The 16,572-nt window shown below is 46.7% G+C and overlaps 6 protein-coding genes across 6 annotated transcripts; 2 read left to right on the forward strand and 4 right to left on the reverse strand.

Moving 5' to 3' along the window:
- The first annotated feature begins 43 nt into the window (after positions 1-43).
- F4822DRAFT_396499 (uncharacterized protein) lies at positions 44-2,060 on the forward strand. The gene is made up of 2 exons (XM_051457527.1): positions 44-292; positions 357-2,060. The coding sequence occupies exons 1-2, from the start codon at positions 143-145 to the stop codon at positions 1,839-1,841; spliced, it is 1,635 nt and encodes a 544-aa protein (XP_051317131.1). The 5' UTR covers positions 44-142; the 3' UTR covers positions 1,842-2,060.
- A 625-nt stretch (positions 2,061-2,685) lies between these two features.
- Positions 2,686-6,183, reverse strand: F4822DRAFT_183049 (armadillo-type protein). The gene is made up of 3 exons (XM_051453436.1): positions 5,868-6,183; positions 3,136-5,757; positions 2,686-3,078 (listed from the first exon to the last, which is right to left on the reverse strand). Exons 1-3 carry the CDS (start codon positions 5,967-5,969, stop codon positions 2,977-2,979), a joined length of 2,826 nt encoding a protein of 941 aa, XP_051317132.1. The 5' UTR covers positions 5,970-6,183; the 3' UTR covers positions 2,686-2,976.
- Positions 6,184-8,250: 2,067 nt separating this feature from the next.
- Positions 8,251-9,252, reverse strand: F4822DRAFT_183178 (uncharacterized protein). Its single transcript, XM_051453438.1, has 2 exons — positions 8,911-9,252; positions 8,251-8,851 (listed from the first exon to the last, which is right to left on the reverse strand). Exons 1-2 carry the CDS (start codon positions 9,091-9,093, stop codon positions 8,579-8,581), a joined length of 456 nt encoding a protein of 151 aa, XP_051317133.1. The 5' UTR covers positions 9,094-9,252; the 3' UTR covers positions 8,251-8,578.
- A 101-nt stretch (positions 9,253-9,353) lies between these two features.
- F4822DRAFT_396505 (N2227-domain-containing protein) lies at positions 9,354-11,393 on the forward strand. The gene is made up of 2 exons (XM_051457528.1): positions 9,354-9,931; positions 10,101-11,393. Exons 1-2 carry the CDS (start codon positions 9,819-9,821, stop codon positions 11,218-11,220), a joined length of 1,233 nt encoding a protein of 410 aa, XP_051317134.1. The 5' UTR covers positions 9,354-9,818; the 3' UTR covers positions 11,221-11,393.
- F4822DRAFT_396509 (NAD(P)-binding protein) lies at positions 11,394-12,890 on the reverse strand. The gene is made up of 3 exons (XM_051457529.1): positions 12,585-12,890; positions 11,723-12,500; positions 11,394-11,535 (listed from the first exon to the last, which is right to left on the reverse strand). Exons 1-2 carry the CDS (start codon positions 12,692-12,694, stop codon positions 11,741-11,743), a joined length of 870 nt encoding a protein of 289 aa, XP_051317135.1. The 5' UTR covers positions 12,695-12,890; the 3' UTR covers positions 11,394-11,535; positions 11,723-11,740.
- F4822DRAFT_183089 (RNA polymerase III transcription factor IIIC subunit-domain-containing protein) lies at positions 12,878-15,593 on the reverse strand. Its single transcript, XM_051453437.1, has 3 exons — positions 15,218-15,593; positions 14,734-15,154; positions 12,878-14,651 (listed from the first exon to the last, which is right to left on the reverse strand). Exons 1-3 carry the CDS (start codon positions 15,392-15,394, stop codon positions 13,252-13,254), a joined length of 1,998 nt encoding a protein of 665 aa, XP_051317136.1. The 5' UTR covers positions 15,395-15,593; the 3' UTR covers positions 12,878-13,251.
- Between the last annotated feature and the right edge of the window lie 979 nt (positions 15,594-16,572).

The raw sequence follows: 16,572 nt of genomic DNA on the forward strand, positions 1-16,572 counted from the left end.
ACCAATTAAGTTAATAGCCTTGCGCCTCTGCTGAGCTACTCAAGTTCCTTCCAGCTTCTTCCCTCAACAACTTCAACTTCGCAGTCACCGAGCTCGAGAGCATGCGCTCTACTTCTCATATACCCATCATATTCTAATCAAAATGGCAACTCCACAGCTAGCAATAGCTAGAGTTTCCTTTTCTGCCGTCCTTCTACGTCCAGATCCGACTTCATGCACGCGCAGCGAGATCGATGAGTTCCTTCAGCTACTCGACGCGACCATCTCGCGATGCTCCCCTCCCAATGTTCAGGTTTGAGCAACACAATCTTATGAAATTTGGTGTCTTGTGCGACGGCTAAACGGTCGTCACATAGAATTGCAAGCAGTGGATATTGAAGAACCTGGTCCAGTCCCCTGCTAGAATTACGGCCCTAGGAAAATACTTGACGGCATTGGCCAAGTCCTTCACCTTGGATCTCGCCGCCAGTAGACAAGCTCGCGAACCTTCTTCGAAACGAAAACGGCTACACATCCTCTACGTTCTTAACGATGTGCTCTACCACGTCCACGTTAGGAATCGGGATTCCAACCTTATAGAAAAGCTAGAACCAGCTATTCCAGACCTCGTTCGAATCGTCGCAGCGTTTCCGAATTCACCAAAGCACGCCAAAAAGGTCCTAGGTCTTGTAGACCTCTGGGGCGAAAAGCGATATTTTCACGTTGCCTTCGTTCAAAAACTTCGAACGGTCGTCAAGGAAGCGCCTGATTCGGTCACCAAATCCGATGCGACCGCCGACGGAGGCCAGCCCACGAAATCTTCAAAGGAAGCTCCCTTCATAATGCCAGCTATACATGGCGACGCAACCGTATCCTGGTACGACTTACCCGCGGCGAACTGGCTACCCGTCATCGAACCCAACTCTACAAGACCAATGAATCCGGACATGATCAAGCCTTTGCAGCTCACCCCAGGTCCTGCAGAAATTGATTTGATTAAGGCAGTACAAGACTTACTAGCTGATGTCGATCGCATCTACCGCAAAGACCAATGCGACGGCGCCGAAGACATCGACCAACTAGGGCAACGCGTCGTGCTTGACGAGATCACTGGAGATGTTATCAATGGAGAGACATATTACGGTTGGTCCCGCGCCTTCTGTGAGAAGATGAAGCAGCGTCGCAAGAAAGCTAGTACTCCCGGAAACGACCATCGCGGCCGAAGCACTTCGCGCTCACGATCGCCAGGCTCATCTCGTAGCTCATCGCGGCCAGCTTTTAAGCGACGACGGGTATCTACATCTCGAAGTCCAAGCCGAAGCAGGAGTCCGAGTCGCCGACGAAGTTATAGTAGAGAGCGACGCCGCAGGCGTTCATATAGTAGTTCAAGATCGTCCTCGCGTTCGCACTCTCGGGGAAGACGTTACGATACTTCGCCGAAACGAAGTCCTCTCCCACGGTCATACGACGCACCTCGCCCCGTCGGTTCCAACGGAAAGCAGCAACCAGGTTTCCCGCCTCTGCCACCACCGAATCCTCAGTATCAACCTCCCTTCCCACAATCGTTCCCTCAAATATCCCCGGAGCTCAACCAATACATGGTACCGCCTCCCCCTCCACCGCAGAACTACCAAGGCCAATGGCCGCCGCCACCGCCCCCAATGCCGCCAAATATGCCACTGAACTGGATTCAGAATATGGCCATGGGAGGAGGATGGCCAGTGAATCCACACCCACCCCCGCCGCCGCAACAACAACAGCACCAGCACGGTGGCTACCAGCAGTATGGAAGAGGTGGAAGGGGAGACTATCGAGGTCAGGGATATCGTGGAGGATGGGATCACCGGGGTCGTGGCTGGTGAGTTGACGGGGTTATGAGTGTGCAATACGACGATTCCAGCATAGAGAGGACGCCTAGTGTATTGCATATCTACCTAGGCAGGTAGCGAAACATGAGGGCATTGTGTGAGATAATACCAAAAAGCAAAATATTACATATCCAATTGCTCAAATATGGTTATAAACGCATTCTACTATCATCTAGAAGAGAAACTCCCCAATAGTAGCTGCGAATCGTCACAATAAATAGAACCCAATGTTTGAATATTGCTATCTTCACTCTCACTATCTAACAAGAGCCTTCAATAAATTCATCACACCAACCTCCCACCCTCACATACACACAAATCAGAACCCACCATCTAGTCCCCCATTATCACCATCACCACAACATCCATGCATTCACATAATATTTTTCTCTTTCCCATTCATTCAAAACCATCATCATCGTATCAAATCGTATCTCTCTTTATCTAAGCAAAACCCCTCAAAACACCTAAACCCCCAAGGTTCAAGGCTCAGGGTGGAGAAATTTTTGCTACTATGCTATCATCTATCTACGTTGCTATCTACTTAAGTTTAGGTGATTTGGTTTGTTAGTTAGGTATGAATTGGCTTTTCTTCTTCCCCTGAGCGTAGCAAAAGCTTCTTCTCTGTCCGGTATCTCACTTCCCATTCCATGGGCATGAAATGTTAAACAGGTCCGTCCGGCGGTTACATGTCGTTTGATGTGATGATGTCGTCGTCGTCGTGCCGTGTCCACGATTACTAGTTAGATCCTCATGCTCATGATGGCCGCCTCCTCTTCTTACCGGCCGCAAATAGCTAAAACCATTTCGTTCCCCTATTAAAAAGCCACCTAACGTTATGCGCCTTACTCACTAGGCGCAGCCCTGTTTTACCCTTTCCTCCGATTATTTTCCCTTTTCGCAAATACGTGCATTGAGATCATGAGCCAAGGCTGCATAGACCAATGCACAACTCACTGCAGATCTAAATCCACACTCCCTGGCTATTGTTGAAGTGGTTGGCTTGCTAAACTGACATATCTTCCGTGGAAGCCTCCGGTGCTGATATCACCTTGAACTTAGACATGGGGGGAGCCCACCCATTATCGCCGTGTGCCATTACCAATGAATTCTATCTCGTCGCAGTTGTTCAAAAGACATATGTTGTCCGTAGCGCTTGTTGGTCTTGAGGTTGTAATCGACCAACGAACTCATCAAACTGGGGAATTAATGAGCGATAGAGCTCGAGTGTCTAAAGATCTCATTAGCTTCTTTACTTTTAGTTGAATCGGTTTTAAAGGGTACTTACCTTCTGGAAATCCTCATGCAGGCCATTCTTAGTTTCGCTGCGTAATTTGAGGTCTCTATATCGAGCAATCGCGGTGAAGAAGTGCAACAGAGATTTTTCCATAGCCATGGGATTCTTCTCGACAATAGCGGTGAAGCCTCGGAATGCAGTTGCCTTCTCATCAGAAGGGTCAACTTCGTCCATGGAAGTGAGGAAATCATCGGCAAAGTTAGCCAGTTGCGGAGCCAACACTTCGCCGTTGCCAATTCCGAGACGTCCTAACGCAATTGCCGCATTCTCAGTGACCCCCTTAGGAATACCCGGGTTTGTGATGATCTCGATGAAACGTTGGAAAAGCTCGGGTACGTAGGGCGCCATATCACTCTTGTGCCGTATGGCTATCTCTCCTGCGGACCAGCAGGCATTGTTAACAACACCAAAACCACTCTCGATATCCTCGTCGACTATACTGTCCAGATCCAGTTGCCTTAGGAGCACAGGGAAAATGCTTGACAGGGACGATTGCAACTGCTCGAATACGTATTTCGCGCAGTCGCCAAGGAGCGCATAGGCCGATTGTCGTACCTCGTCTGTTGGATCTTCCATACAGAAGGTAAGGAGTTCGAAGAATGCTGGTTGAGACTCCTGGACAAGCTTAGAAGATTTGGCTGGGTCTAGTGCCTGAATGATAGCACTAAGAAGATCCAAGCTAGTAACTAGGAAATCCTTATCCGGAGCATCGAGGGACGGGTCATTTGCGACTGCAAGAGAGGCTTCCAAATTTTGGTGGATAATGTTAACACAGCGGACAAATATCGGCTGCGCGTAAGGAGTAAATGCGTCATTCAGGGCCATCGCAACGTACGACAGGCACTCTAATAAGGGGAAGAGTTCTCTGGACTGGTCAGAGACCTTAGTCCATCTCTCAATGAGAGCTGGCATTAACTCGTTAACGAGTTCGGGTCGAGCTAGAACCGGTCCTATATGCTCGGCAAGGGTCTGTACACAGTCGTAGAGGATATACATATTTCGGTCCTTGTACTTCTTGAAACATCGAACGTATTGTTGAATGATTGGAAGACTGTAGGGCTCTAGCTTTTTGCCAGCCTTCTCTTCAAGATTTGCAAACGCAGAAGCGCCCGCCTCCTGGACCTTCTTGTTGCTATCCAACATCTTTGTTAGAATGCCCTCCATCATCGGCTCGAAGTAAAGCTGCTTTTGGTTAGGATCCGATAGATCCGCAGCCCACGAAGAATATCGGCCCAGTGTCCAACAGGTGATCTGTCGGACTACGGGTTCGGGGTCGTTGAGAAGGGAGATCAAGTAAGGAACTAATTCGGGGAGGTGCGGCGTAACAACATTAATACACCCCTCTGCTACGGCACCCAATGCAAGTACCGCCGCCTCTCGATAAGGCCAATCGTTGTGCTTAATGTGTTTGGTGAGGTACGGCAGGATGGACTCAAAGACCGGGTCTCTGAAATCACGAGCGAAGACATCCAGAGCAGCTGCTGAACACTTCCGTAAAGTCCATCGTTCATCTGGGTTGGCATCGTCGCCATCCTCAAAGTCCTCAATCTCACCTTCCTCAAGGTCGTCGTCCATATTTGCCAACTTTTCGTACGCATTTCCGTTTTGTGCGGCATCCGCGGAGCCTTCTCCATTGGCTTGACGCGCCGCCGCCTTCTTCGCAAACTGAGGTTTAATGTCCTTCTCCAGATCTTCTTCGTCCTCATCATCAGATGCTCCACCCAAAAGAGCGATATCCTCGGCACTATATACCATGGACTCAAGAAGAACAGGAATAATCTTATTGATGTACGGCGTCAATGAATGCCAAAGGTGTTCATGTTCACCGACCGTAAGCCAGAACTCGGCTGCGTCGGTGGCCAAATCCTCATCGTCACTCTGTTGTTGCGTGATGATGTAATTGACAAGATCGGGCAGATGAGGCTGGATTTTATCCGGACGAGATTCAACAAGCTGAGCAAATGCTCTACATACTTGTCGTCGCACGTCGTTGTTGTTATCCGACGCTAGCGCAAACAAGTGTTGGAGCAGGTCGTCAATGTTGTTAAGCATGGCCTGGGATTTTCGAGCGGTGAAGACATTGATAGCAGCCAAGGCGTGAGCGCGGACCTTGGGCAACGAACTCTTAGTGGCTTGAATCAATTTCGGGAGAATGAAGTTCAGCGGTCGCTCTCCGTTCAGTTCGCGCTCCAACATCTTGGTGTTGTCTTCACAAATCTTGGCCATGGCTGCAACAGCACCTTCCTGCGCTTCGTTTGAGATCTGACCATTATCGTTACCAATCATCTTCAAGAGTTCTGGCAATAACTCGGGCCAGCTCATTATACCACCTCGTCGGATCATCTCAGTTGCGATAACTCCCGCATAGTTACGAATCTGAGAGTTCTTGTCCTGCAAACACATAGGAATTCCCATCTTGATCAATGCGACACTGCTCTCGGGAATCTGCTTGGTAGCTGTCTTGATATTGTTCTTCAACATAATCGCGGCAGAAGATCGCACAAGGAAGTAGTCTTCGGCTGTACATTGTAGGCCTGTCGGGGGGTCCTGGCTAGAGAATAGATATACGAGGTAGTTGTTGATATCAGGAGACGCCTTCGCTTGCGTGAGCATCTGGAAACAGAGAAGCTTTGGTTAGCTTGAGTCGACAGACAGAATTACTAAGCGGATACAATTATTGTTGCCGCCCATGATTTCGATACAGAAGTAATGAATTAACTTACAACTTCAGCTTGTTTTTGCGCAGCTTTATCAAAGCCGCTGAGAGAGTCCTTGAGACAAGCAGCGAGAGTGCTCAAGGACTCAGGCGATGGCTGCCACGCCATGATGGGCGGCAGGCAGGGTAAAGTCGAATTTCGATATGTGGGCGTTCGAAAGTCTTGACGTAGATCTAAGTGCGCTTTGAAGATGTTCTAGATCCCACAATAGTAAATGGTGAAGAACAAGAGGTGAAGGGAGAGAGGGAAGAAGTCAGGTGTTGATTGTCAGTAGCATCGGCTCTGGGGATATGGTGGGGTTCGTAAGTAGGGTGGTGGATGGTGGATAGGAAGAAAACCAACTAGCTTGGTGATATGAAAAATAAAAATAAAAAAATATGTAAGATGGGAAAAGTAATAAAAAATAATGGTTAAAAAAAAAAAGAAGTGCTAGCTCGAAGTAAGGCACACTCTTCTAATTTGTCAGTTGAATTTTTTTGGAGATCTTCTTTACTACTTCTTTTTTTTTCGCCTTCTTGTTAGTGATTGTCGCGACGTTACAAGAAAAACCCACGGCAAATGATCTCGTTGCGATCGACCTGGTTTCCTGCTGGTTTGTAGAGAAAGAAGGCCGTGACCCTTCCAGTCATAAGTCTACTGAGCCATGATTTGGAGGGCTAGGTGGGCTGGGCGGGCTAGAAGGGCTTGAATTCCTCTTTTTAGCAAAGTTCAATGGTGGGGTGTGGCACTTCTTACCTTCCCCCTAGCTCTTTTTAGAAGGGCGAAGCGTGGGTCCTTTTAGCACCCTAGTAGGTACTTAAGTACTTAAGTATTTCAAGTACCTATAGCATGTACAAGTCCGCGGGGCGTATAAGCGTTCAGGTACATCCCCTCTTTAGAGTCAAGTTTGTTCAGAATACTCAACAGCGACCTAAGAGCTTCCAAGGTTGAACTTTCAAACTTTCAGGTACTTGGTATCGATAAGCATATGTTGAGAACATCAAATTCAATGACTTCAATGATCTACCCCGTTCCATGTTTCTTTAAAAGTACGTAGACACATGTCCTTAAAACAACCAGATCTTGCAACATGCCAAAGGAATTGACTTTGTATGTACATTGTATTTAGAAGGAATTTGTTACTCCGTAACAAGTACATCTCGAAGTATCTAGATACTTACGCAGATATCTACAAGTACCTTAAATAGCTAGACCGATATGAGCACAGGAAAAATTCAAGCTTTCAAGTCACCACATCTCAGCCCTCAGAGACAATCAAGAACCCTTAGGTTGGTAAGCAATTTAAGAATAAGTTTTACATATATAAAGGATAAATGATTAATTACCTAGGTATATTAGATATAATACCGGCAAGCCTAAAAAAATTAGCTAACCCCTGACGATATTCAACAGTAAAGTCATCCGAACTTATTGTCCTCGTCCATATTCAGCATGTGAAAGCCATACTTAAGTCGCGGTCAAAAATCGTCCAATTCTTCGTGTACAGATAGTACTGTGCTGTTGTAAACAGCAAGACGCCAAGTCGGAGTAGAATACGAAGCATGAAATCAATAGCAATTGGTGAGGTGAAGTGCTACACGTAATAAACCTCTGTGGAACATGGTCTAATATCCGCGTGGTACTGAGTCAAACTACTTCTTCAAAAAATAGACAGTCTGAATACATAATGAAGGGTACGATCAATGGGGACAAGGTTATCCTGCATCTACAACGACACCATGCAGGAGCATAAGACGCTAGGTACATTGGCGAGATAAACGAACCGCCTTACGGGTGCCTGTCGCCTTTACCGGTCAAGATGAGATGGGTGGATGGTGGCAACAATTTGAGAGACATCATGACGAAGGAACTTGTTCTTCGCGTAGGACGACAGCCAGCAATACAATCCTATCATCTCCAACCTCCTGAAAAACTTGTAGGATAGCTTGGTTTCACGATAGGTGGCCCTGGCGCCACGGGATTTATATTTACTGCCAAGCGTGTGAGCGGATATGTATGTGGGTGGGTTGACGTTCCACGAAGATAGATCGATACGTGTTGTGACCAAGTGACGGAACGCCATAAGTTTGTTACGATTTATTCAAGCCACCTCGATGGCGGATGTTGTGTAACTCGGCGATCTGCACAGGAGATAAATTGTTCCGTCAGCTCTGAAAAAGGCATCTTGCTTGGACCCTGGATATCACGGCTCTCAGGGTGGTTGGGTCGCACGTGTGCTAAGAGGATTAAGGATTCATATGTATGCAGATACCCGCGCCGAGCTACCGATTTGACGCAGTTCAGCCACTGCCCTTGATAGATGGTGAGAGTACCTAAGTAGCAGACTCAAAATCCCATCTGACCACCCAGGTAACAGGTACTAAGCTACAGTAACCTCACTTCCATACATATGACTTGTATATCGCGATTCTGTTTCAACTCCTTTCTTGGTATTGAATATCCATTTCCGAGTTTCTTAGGAATCGTAGCGTATAATCCTACTAGATCAACAGATATCCAGGTCATATTCTGGCCAAGGGTCGCGAATTAAGCTTAACTCGTGCCCTTCCTCCTTCTACGCGCGTGGTGCGAATTAGTACCCTCTGTAACGAGGGGGCGCTGGAACAGTGGCTTGGTCTGGACTGCGCCGACTGAGCACAACGGTAGAGTTGATGTGCTGCGGAAAAGAGACGCAGCTCTGTTCATATGTACTTTAGTCCAAGATGTCGACGAGTTCCTTACGAGCTGCCTGTTCCATTTGGTAAGGCTCCTGGCGGCGACTTAATGACATCCTGAAGTTTGCTGAGCGTGACTTCGACAACCTTTTTGAAGGCTTCCATTTCCTCCTCTACTGTTCCACCCAGTCCAGTGTTTGCGAAGCTGATGGAATTTCCAACATACACAGGCATCTGTGTTTTCTTGGCTAATATTTTTGCCAGCCGAGTTGTCAACTCCAATGTATCTTCCCTGGAGTAAATTGTGGTGGAGAGTGGCTGGTCTGGGTTATATTTCTAGAATAGACATATTAGCTAGAAATAAACGGATTCTAAATAATAATCACTATACATACGTCAGGTAACGCATAAATGAAAGACCCCATTGAACAAGGCTGGTTCTCTTCATCAGCACTTCTTGTTGTGAGGAACAAGGTGATGTTTTTCGACTTGATAGTTAACCGTAAATGAATCTTGGTATCTAAGGATCGCGGTAGTGGGAATGAGAGCTGAATTGCTCCGTCGGTCTGTTGCTCCATCGTCGTTGATTTATGATGTGATGCCTCCAAATATTGTCCGTTTCTTTAAAGAGTGAACGATATGGGAGTAGACTTAAAGATGATTTAATAATCAAGATTAAGGTATATTTTTGAGATTATAGAATTGGTTGTAGGTTTTACGATACCTAATACTGTAGCATAAGAAGCATAAGATGCGCCACCCCACATTGAATTAGTTGGAGTAGGGGGAAGCTTTACCCTGTGCTAGGTGGTAGATACGTACCTAGGTACCCTATTTTACTGAAGGATAGCGGCGCTTCGGACAATCTCAACACTAAACCTTCAACTTTACATCTATCTGCCTTGGCACAACGGACCTTCAAGAGCTCGCTCTGCTTCTTGTTTGTTCTACGTTGTGTTTTCCTACGGATCATCGTAGATCTTCGGAGACACAAATAAGCCATCATGCAACTAGTATGAGTATTATTATTTTTGGCTTTTAGTAAGATGATGTGCTAGGGTGAATAGAGCCGTTTTTAAGTCTCTCATTCAACTTCTCTCTCTCGAATCCATATCACGCGTGGCGTGCCCCTCCGCCCGGAGATACCCATCCATCCTTATAAAGACTGGACCACAGTGGCCCCCACCGTTATCACAGGTTTGCTAACCTTGGGTTGGCGATTATCTAAGACTCTTGTTCATTTTCGACTCTCTTTCTTTCATTTACTTTCTTTTTGAAAAAGCCAACCCGCCGCGCCGCCGTCATGGAGCCGGCGCACAGGGCTTTTGGCGACGATTCCCAGTGGAGTGGTGTCGAAGATGCCATCGAGGATCCGGAAGAAATCAGAGTTATATTCTGCGCGCTCGATTCATTCAGGTTAGTACTGTTAACAAGGTTACTGCATCGTTGAGTTGAGCACATCTTGCGTCTGACGGGGAGGGGGCGCGATTTTGCTTCTTGTAGGCTTCATATACCTTTCCTAGTAGTTACCCACTCATCTGCACATAATTTCAACTCGTCACATATGCTGACGAATCCAACACAGCCAATATGCAAAAACGGCTCATCTAAATTGCACCCATTTGCGTAGACAGGCATTCTACGCCCTCCCTCAAGCACACTGGCAGTTGCTTGCTCAACCGCCATTTTCGTACTTGGATGTGCTGAATCGAATAGATGACGCCATTGAAAGTAATGCGGAACTGGCTCGCATTATTGTCAAGTTTGGCCTACGATCGTTTGGTGTAGTCGATGTGACTTCCGAGAAGGAACTTACTATGCCTGAAGAATGGTCCGGGATTGCTAAGTACAACGACCTGGACAAAGCTAGAAGCACCATTCGACAGTTCTATCGTGATTGGTCCGCTGAGGGCGCCGTTGAGCGCGATGCTTGCTACGGCCCTATATACAGTGCGCTTGATGCCGAGAGAGCCAAATACCCAGACAAGCAATCTGCAAAGGTGTTGGTACCTGGCGCTGGGCTAGGACGCTTGGTATTTGACCTGTGTCGAATGGGATATCACGCCGAAGGCAACGAGATTTCTTATCACCAACTCTTGGCTTCGTCGTACATTCTCAATTCTACTGAGACTGTTGGCCAGCACACCATATTCCCATGGATCCATTCCTTCTCTAATCACCAAAGCCGTGAAAATCAGTTCAAGTCTTATAAAATCCCCGATGTCCACCCGCAGTCTACGCTTGCCGAAACGCAAGGAATTGGTTCGATGCAAATGTGCGCCGCGGACTTCCTCTGTCTATATGGAGACGAGAGCCACAAGGACACATATGATGCAGTAGCCGCTGTATTTTTCCTTGACACGGCACCAAACCTGATCCGTTACCTTGAGGTTATCCGGAGCTGCCTGAAGCCTGGTGGCATTCTTATTAATGTTGGCCCACTTCTGTGGCACTGGGAGAACCATGTCCCTGGCCATCATGGCTATGATGGCGACGGGGATTATGATGAGAACAATTCTCTAGGTATTGCAGACCCAGGAAGTTTTGAACTCACGGATGACGAAGTCGTCGCATTGGTGGAGCGACTAGGCTTCACCGTGGAGAAGAGAGAATCGGGCATATATGCCCCTTATGTGCAGGATGCGCAGAGCATGCTGCAGACGGTATATAAAGCTAGCCATTGGATTGCGCGCAAGCCTATCTAAATTATTGAGTCTGAGGTTTGAGCTAGGATATAGGCTTCACCCACAGCATTTCGAGAGCATTGCATCCTGGAGTCGTGGCTTGATTTTGCGGATACCATTTGCATGGGTACTATGCGCAGGAAATTCACGATGCAACGTCCACTTTCTACACACCTACTCATATAGCATTGTAGACTTGTTTCTACCTTAGATGAATATATGATGAATGAGAACGTATTGGCATGACATTTAATAACGGATACAAAATCTCGTTTGCTTGCTTCCATTAGGTACTTTACAATCTCTCGCCCCTTATCACGATGACATTGAGTAACCAGCTTCATGACGGCGCGAATTGATAGGACAAGAACTTACAAAATAAACCTGATTAAATTTAAGTATCTGCACTATTAATGACAAGTAATTAACAGTGCAAATTTTAAAATTTAATCAAGTTTATTTCATAAGTTCTTGTCCTATCAATCGGTGCTGTCATGGAGCTGGTTACTCACCTACAGTAACCTAGGTAGGTATAGGTATATCATAACTTGGATTCAGGCTCCGGCTCTAGGAAACCACCTCTTTTCCACAGCGCACCGCCGTCAATCTCTATAGCCGCGCCATTAACATGCGAACCTGCCCGGCTAGACAAATAGACCACCACACCCGCGATATCCTCCGGCTTTCCTAACCGTCCCATCGGGTTCCCAGCAGCGTGCTTCGCAATACCGCCTGTCATCTCCAACAACCCATTCGCCATCTTCGTAGGGAAGAAACCTGGGCAGATGGAATTAACGAGTATATGTCGCGGCGCAAGCTCAATAGCTAGATTACGGCCTAAATGGATCGCAGCTGCTTTACTCGCGCTGTATCCATAAGTAGCCTGGGGACCCAAACTCCCGACTCCTAGACCAGCTGTACTCGCTGTGATGATAACGCGCGAGGGGTCGTCGATTGTAGCTTTTTTACTAAGGAGAGGAGCGAATTTTTGTACGCTGAGGAATACGCTTTTCACGTTTAAGTCCATGACTTTCTGGAACGCGGCGTCGGGGTGTGTGTCGAAGGCTTCACCCCATGTAGCGCCCGCATTCGCGAATAAGATGTCTATGTGGTCGACATGTTTCGATACTTGCGAGACGAGGGACTCGATACCGGCTAGTGTGCTGCTGTCTGCTGGGACGGAGATCGCGCGGGCGCCTGGTTGGAGGTTGGGCAGGGCGTTGAGTTGTGCGACCGCGCGGTCGCAGCCCGCGGCTTTGCGCGAGGTTATGAAGACTTTAGAACATCCGGCTTGGAGGAAACTGTGCGTTTTAAGGCGGGGTTGGTTAGTATGGTGGTACAAGATTGGATGGTTGGCTTGTAATATGATATACGGGAATACTTACGCCGAAGCTGCATTCAAACCCAATCCTCGCGAGCCACCTGTTACGACGGCAATCTTACCCTTCAAGGAGAAGAGCGAGGGGAAGTCCGTAAGAGCTGTTTCGTCGGCCATTGTGATACTTCCCGTGTATTTTTCTTTGTATATATGCGACGAAATAAATTGTTAATTAAAGGTATAAAGATCAGTCACAAAATCCAACCGAAAGCTCCAGGGTAAATCGATGTAAATGGTTCTGAGTTCGATCGAGGTCTGGAGACGGAGGAATGTCTTTGTATACTCGGTACATACAGAACTATCGATAATGACGACCGAGGACAACGGACTTGCCGAGGTTCAATGCCACCCCCAGCTCCAATGATGACATAATCAAATGAGACATGGTCCCGTCCCCCAACTCCGATCCGACTGGAAGCTGGCTGATTACCTAGGTACTACTAAGATAGTAAGGGCCTAGTTTCCGTGGGTTATTAGCGAGTCCTGATATCCTATTGTTCCTTTCTCATGAGTGTAGATATTTGGTAGCTATTCAGGTAGCCGTAATAGAAAGAAGAAGAGGAATCGACGTTCAAATAAGAGGACAACACGATCGTCTTCTTTATCTAACTAGGTAGTTATTTCCGAATTGTCTCAGATTTATGTCTGAGGCCGATGCGATAGGGTTAGTCTCTCTATTCATCGTCATATGTGAGGTTGTCACCCATTGTCGCATCTGCATCTGCATCTTCTTCCTCTTCTTCGCCCTGTTCCTGCTCGGCCTCATCCTCTTCACCTTCACCGTACTCCTCTATGTCTTCGTCGATATCAGAGAAGCCGTCATAATCTTCCATACCACCATCTCCATCTCCATCTCCGTCCTCGTCCCCGTCTTCATCCCCCTCTCCATCATCATCTTCATCTACTTCTATGTCTACGTCATCTAGATTGCAGTCTAGCATATCGACCTCCCAGTCGTTCTCTTCTAAGGCTGCTTCTTCATCGTCGCCTGGTACGTCATCATCATTGCCTGGTATACTTTCGGACTCTAAATTGTCCGGCGCTTCGCCTCCTTGGCTTGATGGGGCATCCGCTGTAACAGATTCGAATTTCTTGGTCGGTGCTCGACGTTTGCGCATTCTCGTATCGACCTCTTCGATTGGCCGTAACAACGGCTCAAGCGTTAAACCAAGTGGTTTGTCACCCTTATCAGGCCATTGCCGGAGTTTTTCTTCGAGGAATGAGTTGTATAAAAACCCTGGCTTCTGCGGATTATCATCGTCCGAGCCCATTCGTCCCCGTTTAATAGCAATCATCTTCACCTTCATCGCTATCTTGACTTTCGCCCATGTGCCACTGTAAAACCAGCCAGAATCATCCGGGTCGCAAGTTTTCCTCATAGGCGCCTGGTTGAGGAGCTTGCGTACAAAAGGGTCTGTTATGTCGCAAACTTGCCAGAACTTCCCGTCCGTTGAATAGCGTTTCCCGTCCCAAAAGTGACTGTCTCTATTTTCTTTTGCTTGTTTCTTCATTTGACTCTTCCTAACCGCCTGCCACGACGTTTTGTTTGTACCGACTATATTTCTCTCTAGCTTGAAGGCTAAAGTCTGGTAGTCCCGAAATTTAGGATCACGACGAGGATCGACGCCATATTTGACGAAAGCATCTCGCCAAGGGCCGCCTCTGAATTGATAACCGACGATCTGAAGGCTGATTCGAAGGACCGTGTCGGAGTACCTACCCGTCACACGATTAAGAATGGCCCGTCGTGTCCATATTGGTCTTTCTTCCATTAATTCATGGAGTTGACTCATTAACTCTTCCGGCATTTGTGTTTCCGGTTCCCGTCGAGGCTTCTGAGGCACAGGGTATTTGCTATTGTTAATGAAATATCCGTACGAATGTTTTTTCCTGCCTTGGATATTGATTAATTGCCGCGCCCCTGTCATATGCTCTTCTATCTTGGTGTTTGGATTCTGTTCATAGTTGTAACTAAATCCAACAACTTTGTCTGTGAAGTGCGGCGGAGGTATTATCTCCTGGCCAGGCTCCGTCGCTACACCAGAGGCCAGCTTGAGATCTCTCAATTTTGAAACTAGTAAATATTACACATGTTAGCAAAACAGCAATATTTGACGTTGAATTGATGCGATATATTGATTTTTTTTCTTTCGTACCTTTCATTGGAAGCAAATGATCCGCAGCTTTCGCTAAGAATGATCCATGCGCGTTCGCGAATTGGAAATCTGCCAAACCTCGGTATCTATGGGTATCCTGAACGTTTCCGACGGCTTCTACTTGATAATTGTCGGCGTTGTCTTGCATTTTCCGAAGGATAGATTTTGGCGTATCATGACGGCTTACGGAGCTCACTTGATCAGCTTCCGAGGAGACAGATGTCCGATCCGTGATGTCAACGTCGCCTGTGAATGGGTCATTACTCCCTCGCTTCCGCTTCCTGTCCGTTCTTTTAGGGACGGTGATCTTGAGTAGAATGTTGTTTGTTGCTGTATGATGTGATACAATAGGTTTGGATGTAGGATTATCTGGCCGAAACCACAAGGGGACTGAACTAGGCTCTGATGTATCCGCAAGGAGCTAAAATAATAGTTAGTCATATATCCTGATCATGATATCTACAATCACGATAAGAGCACCTACTTTATGGAAGTCAGGATCTTGTCCGAATGTGGCGAGTCCCTTGTCGAGATTGAGTAAGACGCAAGGGTGTTCTATAGCGACTATTTTCCTTTGGGGCACCTCGTATATGGGAGCACCTGCTGGCTCGTCGGCATCATCTGAACTATCATGTTGGTATGAATCGTCTTCGACTTCCATGATAATAGTCGATTACGGGTGTACTTCAGCAGGGTATTTTTATTAGTGCGAGTAAGAGGCATTTAAAGGAGAGTCGGCTCCCTATTTAGAATCTAGTAATGTTTGCGTTGCTTCTTTAGATGTGAGAAGGGTTGCGATATTCGTGCGACCGCTTTGTTCACTTTTGGGGGCCGAGAGAGAATCGAACGAATACAACGTATATCGCTAGATGTGATATTTTTCTTGCTGGTCTAGATTATTCCTTATATTTGATTCTCGGATGAAGCTGTTGTACAGTAGTCGAGGGTTTGCTATCTCGATCGTGGATTGATTCGTGACTTGATCATGAAATCCGTGTAAATCCGATCCTCATGATGAGTTAAGTGGTACTCGTAACTTCTTTTTACGTTTGGAGAATATCTATCTAAGGCGACGGCTATCGCAACTTCGGTGTTCGATAATTTGTTGAAGCAGTAATATCTTTAGAGTTAGGATTGAAGGAAGTAGTATTGATACAGTGTGGATACGGTATAAGCTGGGATGAGGTAGTGAAAATTCAGCCTATGAGCGGGACCCAATTAAGTACTGCACGAGTAAAGTTACCAATCAACACGGTAGTCATCTGAAATTTTAAACTGTATAGGTCATCGCTTCCGAGAGTTGTAATTTCCCCACCAAAGTACCTCATAATAATCTGCGGCACTTGCTATGGATGTTGTTAACGTTACTTACCCAATTTACCAATTTTTAACAGAATAGATTAGAATGTCTACTTCTTTAATACAACTCCATATTGAATGGTTTTTAATGGTTACCGTGTCCATTTACTGCCTAGAATCATATAATATTGACCTGCAAACGTATGTTGAAATCTGTAAATACAAGCTGCATATCTACGTACCCAAGTACTCTATTTATGGGACTTGGCCAAACCCTGTAGCGTGGAGCCTATGTACATGTACGTAGCTCACGAGACATCCATGAGCACACTATACCCCACTCACTAGCTTCTGATTCGACGTGGCTCCGCACTACCAGAGCGACTGGCATGTTTAAGTCAATTATGCGATTATATCACACAAAGGAGTGACTTGATCCCTGCACAAAACGCATAGAAAATGCATAATACACACGTCCCGCAGGCACAAGAGCGACCTGCATAGTCCCAACCGCCAAAGTACTTGATTCAACGGTCAACG

Source organism: Hypoxylon trugodes (assembly GCF_022578975.1).
Source record: "Hypoxylon trugodes strain CBS 135444 unplaced genomic scaffold F4822scaffold_3, whole genome shotgun sequence".
In the NCBI taxonomy this organism is placed as follows: domain Eukaryota; kingdom Fungi; phylum Ascomycota; class Sordariomycetes; order Xylariales; family Hypoxylaceae; genus Hypoxylon; species Hypoxylon trugodes.